General features: G+C 35.7%; 2 protein-coding genes across 2 annotated transcripts in view; one reads left to right on the forward strand and one right to left on the reverse strand.

The window, feature by feature from the left end:
- LOC119576958 (solute carrier organic anion transporter family member 74D-like) overlaps positions 1-832 on the forward strand; it is a 9,955-nt gene extending 9,123 nt beyond the window's left edge. The window contains 2 exon segments of the mRNA XM_037924617.1: positions 1-30; positions 613-832. The exon segment at positions 1-30 is cut by the window's left edge and continues 72 nt beyond it. Of these exon segments, the coding sequence (XP_037780545.1) occupies positions 1-30; positions 613-809 (227 nt within the window). The 3' untranslated portion in view covers positions 810-832.
- Positions 833-4,492: 3,660 nt separating this feature from the next.
- Positions 4,493-7,500, reverse strand: part of LOC119573428 (gametogenetin-binding protein 2-like) — a 17,722-nt gene continuing 14,714 nt past the window's right edge. The window contains exon 11 of the mRNA XM_037920661.1: positions 4,493-7,404. The gene's annotated coding sequence lies outside the window, so the exon portion shown is untranslated. The remainder of the gene's footprint in view (positions 7,405-7,500) is intronic.

The following is a 7,500-nucleotide window of genomic DNA, read 5'->3' on the forward strand; positions in this document are numbered from 1 at the left end:
TTAGGCTAGCCATACATTTGATCCCTGCGGGTGAGATTTTAATCCAGGTTTATAAGTATACAGAACAAAATCTAAAAATATCGCCACGTGTCGGGAAACTATGATCAGAGAACGTGCTAGTATTCCCACCTGGCCCGTGATGTAATTTCCTATATGTGTTCTCTATTTCCCCGACTCATTTCCATGATTGATCGCCCGAAAGACAGTCGTCGGGTGCTCGATGATTGAACACATGGAGGTTTTGGGTTTAATTCCTTTCTTTCTTTTCTTTTAGGGGGGACGAAAATCTGAGTAGGTTTCAGTTATTTTTTTCGCAAATATAAATGTTTATTTACCCAAACCAGATATACCCCCAGTAATTGACAGTCTATTTCATCTATTTCAAACAGTGTATAACTTTGACAGATCGATGTAGATTTTCTCTTCACAGTCTGACAGTTGCTGCATATTGAAAAGAAAAATGATTCCAGAAAATAAAATAATCGCGTTAATTTTCATCGGACATAAATTTAGACCAACTAGAATACTCGTTATGTTCCTGATTTTATAATTCCGTCATATGGCGCCCATTTCTGTTATCCCATCTGACCATTCTCTTAATTATATCCTCAGTATTCACCTTCATCTCGGTGTTTGGCGACATCGTTGTGTTCTACTACAGTCGTCAGCTCGACCTGTACGGCGAGAGGGACAACGAAATCAAAGAAGAGAAAGAAGCGGCCGAAACACCTGAATCGAGCCCTCTGAACGTGGTCGAAGAGGAGGCGATCGAACCCACGGGGACGAGTGATATGGTTCTAAGTGGTTGAGCACACGTGCCCTATACTGAAAATATCTGAAAACTGTAGTAACTTAAAGACTGTTTTTCAACAATGCGGCGTCACATTTTTTGTATAACATTAAGAACGGATGAACTAATAAGGGCATAACAAAGTGTACCGGCGAAATATAAGTATACTACAATCCCGTGTTCATAACGAATAGATATACATAAATAGAACAAGTAATCAGGGACGAATACAGGTACGCGAGATGCCTTGTTTCCTATTTGGAATAGGAAAGGTACAAAGAGTAAAATAGGAAAATCACTCACACACACACACACACACACACACACACACACACACACAAACACACCACACAACACAAAACAACACTAATATAACACACACAAACTCAAACACACATATATATTGTATATATATATATATATATATATATATATATATATATATATATATATGCGTGTGTGTGTTGTGTGTGTGTGTGTTATATATATATATATATATATATATATATATATATATATATATATATATATATATATATATATTTTATATATATATATATATATATATATATATATATAATATATAATATATAATATATATATAATATATATAATATATATAATTATATAATATATAATATATATATATATATATATATATATATATATATATATATATATGTATGTATATGATAATAAACCGAAGACGGATATTCATCTGCAATTCTCTCTCAACACCGCCGTAACTCTCCTCAAATTGATTATCACCCTGACCGGCTTCTGCCTGATTGTATAATCTGTTTCGTTCATGGTCAGGTAAATTCAATTATCACATGATTTCAGTCTTAATAATGTAGGCTTTTCGTTGTCTCGTGTTGCATTTTCCACAATTTCAGGGACCGGGGTAGTGTTTTTGTACTTGAATCTTTGAATAACCTTCTCGTTTATAAAGTTGTTTGAGGACATTATGTTCTTGTTGTTTGGGTTTAGGGTCGATTGAATACCACGATTTTTTTTTCTATAAACGGAATCTCCTTTGGTTTGTTTTCCTATTCGACAATAAATGTGGTGTATATGTCAACCAGCGACATCCATTTAATATCACACTGAGCTGGCTTCTCAATGATATTTTACTGGTAAATAACACTTTTGTTTTGTGATATCCGTACAAGAACCAATAAATTCCATAAACTCTGTGTTGTTATTTATGACTCTTTAAACACAAAACGATGCGTGTAATATTGCACCGTATACTGTAAATCAATCTGCCAGAGCAGATGAAGCTACAACCACTGTTTTCAGTGGCGAGCCCCCCCCCCCCCCTCCTTCCCATGGTGACGCCTGACAAGGGTCCGAGCCATCTCAACTTCCTTATACCAGGTTTGATTTTATGTCCAAGACACGACTCTTGGTGATCATACATACCTTCTTTACCCAGGATGGTTTCTGGATGAGATACCTGATGTGTAAGGTTATCCTCACGAAGCTGACCGAAGTATCCATATTGCTTAAATTAGAAGTACTGAACTGTGCGAGTAACAGGGCCTATGGTGGTCTCATGGATACATATCCCTGCCAGTTTTACCAAAGGAGTCGAAGAAAGTCTGCACAGTACGAGACATTGTGAAACAACAAAACTGGTAATAGCAGAGTCTTAAGGACACAGCTTGATCTTTCTGCACAAGTACTACCATTTCTAAATACTCTTGGTCGAGTGTTCTTGACCCATGCCACCAGCCTAGTCCATCTGTTGAATTCCTGGGCTGAGAGCACAGCATGAACTACACTATGAAATGGAAAACTTGGGTGATTACAATGCCTTTGAAGTAATTACCACTAGATGAGATATCAACATCGGCAGATTACCCAGTGCTGCCCATCACTGGTTCCTGATGCGTCTTATAGGGATGCGACCGAGCAGCTTGCCAATGTAACGCCTCAATGCGACCCCCTATACTTTTCTAGACAGGGATGGCTATACCCCTCAACTGGTCGAAGGGGTACCAGTGTTAAACGGCAGTCAGGACATCATACGATCCACCGATCATGGGTTCACCATCAGACTGCACCCAACGAGGACGTCGCAAATGCCCGCTGTCTCAGTTGGGTATTTTTAGCTGATGAGAGTTTCAAGCTATAGGACATCATCCACGTCCATGCAAGAATGCAATGGCTCCACTTGAAGCAACTGTTCATTGTCCATAGCCTAATACTCTTACGCAATATAAGTTTCTAAGATGACCTCGCCCTCAGCTAGGTGAAGTGTAGGCATCTCTCCAGAAGACTTTTCTTTTGGGACCCGGTAAGCGAGGTGAAGGTCATTTACCTTCTCAGCAAGAGCCCTCATTTGCCGTTCATTGCCCCTCCTCAGCAGCGAGTCCTACACAGCAGGACTGATGCAAACCTCCCATCTCCAGCCAATAAATTCTATGCAATTGCCAGTAGAACTGTTTTTTTTTTTAACGTCTGACTGTGTCTCAGTGGTCTGAGTCCTGTTCGGTAATCATGCGCTATGGATCGACTACCAAATAAAGTCCCGACTGTCTGCCCAGGTGAAAAAAACTGAGGTGGTCTCTAGACGAAAAGTTTATATATATATATATATATATATATATATATATATATATATATATATATATATATATATATATATATATATATATCTTCTTCTTCCTTCTTCTTCTTCTTCTTCTTCTTCTCCTTCTCCTTCTTGGCATTCCGATTACTTCTCCCATCAGCCAAACACACCCTTGTGAATTTGCAATTTGGGTCTTGTGGTGTTCAGTATTTTATGACACTGAGTGATGTAGAATATTTTTTTCCGTTCATAGGGCATGATATAGATGCAGTCATGCTTGTCTAGCACGATGTTGTATATTATGGTTGGAAACAAAACCCCTTCCCTCCAGAAATAAAAATGAAAGCATACATATACACATCGACTTTTTAACTGTATTTCCTGTGTACATTTGCATTCATCAGTTGGTCAGTGCTCCTTTGTTTATTGCAGAATTTCCAATATATTCGTCATCACTTACCTTTGTACATCCTATATATATATGAATGTTTCATACTGGCAGCTTTTTACACTACTGTAGTACACTTGCAAGACTGTAATTTTTTATGCTATTTACACACAGCTGCAATAAGTAACATAAGAAGGATTTGATAACAGTAGCATTTGTAGTACAACTATTGAATTGCAGTTTATGGGGAATTTACTTTCATTACTAAATTTATTTTGAATACTAAATGCCTTCATGTATTTCAAAGGACTCAAAATTATCAATAAGCACAAATGTGCTCTTGTACATTTTATAAAACCTTTTCTTATAAACAGAAATAGAATATTTTTTTACTGCAAAGGGTCCTTCAACAGTTTCTCCAACCAGAGTATATATCATACTGAACTCAACTTCCTTGGGCTATTATTTGTCATCAGCAAGATGTTTCAAAATGTGGGAACTCTTAAATGAACATTATTCACATGCATGTTATTTTAACCTTGTGAACATATGCTGGATTAATATACTAATACATATAAAAAATGTAAAAAGTCAGTACTTTCCTGAAATACATGTTTCTGAATGCAAGATTGAAACTCATTAAACACGTTGATACTTTAGCATTTCTTTTTTAAAAATCCATTCAAACCTGCCCACAGCATCAAATCACAAATATGAGGAGCATTAAAACATGCCATACAACAGCATTTCTTTATTATAGATATTCATATTTCTTTGTTTGTCCCAACACCCAACACCAAGTCTCACATGCCAGTCACATGAGACCATCACTCAACACAGCCACGTGTAATATCTACTCCGAAAAAAGGAGTTCTCGACGTGGGTATTTGCTTTTATTCCTATTTCACTGTGTACAGTCTACCAATGGAAAGTAGAAGGCAAATAGGCAGTTCTGTCCCTAATAACAGCATAAAACCAGCAATGCATGTTTTCTGCTGGTTCTGATTTCACTCAAATTCATTGGGTCTTATGGACTTCATTGTTTCTAACTAAAAAACAAAAAATATCTTCTTTAAATTAACTTTTAAGATTATACTCCTTTTTTCATTGACCATATTTTTCTGGAACATAAAAGGTTGTATACATGCTTAGAATACATTTTTAAAAAAATTATTTGGACCACTGTGATAAAATGTAACTGACCAAAAGATGTGTCAGGATAGACAAAAGTAAATAAACATTTCATGTTCAATTGAAGTGTTTCTTGATGCTGTATGAAATAAAATTACCCCCATTTCAAACCAACTTTAATCAACTAAATAAAATAACATGCGCCAAAGCTGTTTTTGTCTTTGGTTATTCCAGTAGGATTCCAGTAAACAGTTTTAAACCCCAGTAAGAACACAGTCTCATAAAATGCTGAAGAAAATTCCATACATGTTATTCACAGTGGTACCTATAACCATATGCTATGTTATGGAGGAATGTTTCAAAATAACCCATCAATAAATCTCTGAATTATCTCTCCATTACAAAAAGGATACAAAAAAAAAAAAAAAAAAAAAAAAAAAAAAAAAAAAAAAAAAAAAATCCTATGGTGTGTTCCCATGGACCATTACAAAATGAAGTGTTTGTTTAAGAACCATACTAAGAAATAATAGTACAATTATGAAACAGAGGTCTGACCAAGAGAACACCAGTTTACAAAATAATGACTGAAAATATATATGTATCTATATATGAACTTCTTCACTACCCTTTTTCTTCTAGTGTGTGCAAGCAACAGTTTTTCTCTTTACTCTTTTATGGCTGTCTCTGTTCCATTTCCTCATTGCTTTTAATCACACCTACTGTATATCCGGCGCTGGGTATGTATAAAGAATCGTGCAAAGAATGTAACTAGATGAGAGAGAGAAAAAAAAAAAAAAAAAAAATGAATCAAAGTTTCATGACAATAACTGAATTTTAAGATGATACAAAATTTAAAGTTTTTTTTATATCTTCCTTCAATCACCTCTGCCATCTGATTGAGCAATATATACATTTATATATTTTTTTGTTATTTAATATTTTTTTAAGCTTTTGACAAAACAGGTACTGAAAAAGATAATTCTTTATATACATCCTTATCACAGGTTTCATGTCCATCTCTTGCTCAATCAATCAACAATTCACTGCAGAGCTATTGCCTCAAATACAAGACAAAATAAAGAAGCAGGATAAATTTTCTGAGATATGCACAGAGAAAAGTATAAAGATGACAACCAAAATATAATATAAAATTATCTTTAAAAAAATTACATACAATAAACAAATTTCTACCTTGTACGATATTCTCCTGCAATTCTGAAGCCTGTATCTGTGAGAACTAAAAACCTAAATCATAAAAAAATAGCTATGCTTCCATTCCTATTGGATGAGTCTTATCACCCAGTAGAAAAATCAGCCACTGTAGTACGGGGGGGTCAAGTGATACACTCATGGCACACTAACATCTGCGTATGCGCTCAAAAAAGCAACAACAACGGCAACAGAAATGGGTTCACTTATCTTCTTCGAGAACACTGGAATGGAATTTCTGAAGACATCTCTTTCGATTGTAATATAAATCTTTTATGTGCATTCCTTTAATACATTTACTCTCACAAGCTTTAATATATATCCTTACATTCACAAATATTTACACTGTAAGTCTATAACTTTCTTTTATATTTCTTCCTCAAAGTATATGAGCTACATGTGACAATACTTAAATTCAAATGCATGTTGAAAAAAAATATACATATTCATAAAGAAAAAGATAAAATATGCTTACAGAATGGAGAAATGGCATGACACAAGATAAGCTCTGAAATTTCCCTCACTTGTTTCCATACAATCATACACCTTGATCTGAATAAATGCTCGTGGGTTAGGGTGACCACCATCCACACCATAGGTGCTGCACCTTACCAATAATAGTTTAATAAACTAAGACTAGCTAACTTTTGAGCAAGAAATGGAATAAATGGCTTTTCCAATACCAGAGGCACCTCTTCAGAAGACTGCTGAGCACTTGGGAACGCATTGTGATGATAGCTATGCAAGAGTCCATCAAATGACTCAACTCTGTACATGTACAAAAACTGTCTAATGCATTTTGAAATGACAATAGAACAAATGCTAATTGTTGGGCTTTTGGTGGAAACTTGTTCTATAAACCAATATAAAACTCCATAAAGACCAGTATTAGTATCAAATTTTGGTGGCAAGACCAGCATCAATGCAAGAATTATCTTCCTTGCTAACAGTTATTTCTTTCATGTGGTCACTACCACTCTCCTGTCCCTTTATGATAACACCTACTTTGACCATACTAAGCAATGTAATGTTCTGGAGTTGGCTAACATGAACCTAGCGTGGTTTTATTATACTTGGGAGGTGTGCTGTTAAAGTACTGTGTGGAGAGTTGATATAATGATGGCAATGATGACTTTGGCTACTCCCCAAAGTGGTGGACGTAACTGCACATCCACGGTGACAAAACTGTTGGAATCTTTGTCGCAGAGTTTGCCGAAGCTCCGCTCTCTTCTGTTTAACAACACCAAGCCGGGCACGCCACGCCCGGACTTCAGCCTCTGGGATCTCCTCATCTTCACATCGGGAGTCCTTTCATAAATAATGAAAGTGTAATTAGCCAACAATCTGCATTATTCAAAACATATGAGAGAAAACAATGTAACACATCTTCTTTTACAAGGCCTC

The sequence above is a fragment of the Penaeus monodon genome, chromosome 1, assembly GCF_015228065.2.
Source record: "Penaeus monodon isolate SGIC_2016 chromosome 1, NSTDA_Pmon_1, whole genome shotgun sequence".
In the NCBI taxonomy this organism is placed as follows: domain Eukaryota; kingdom Metazoa; phylum Arthropoda; class Malacostraca; order Decapoda; family Penaeidae; genus Penaeus; species Penaeus monodon.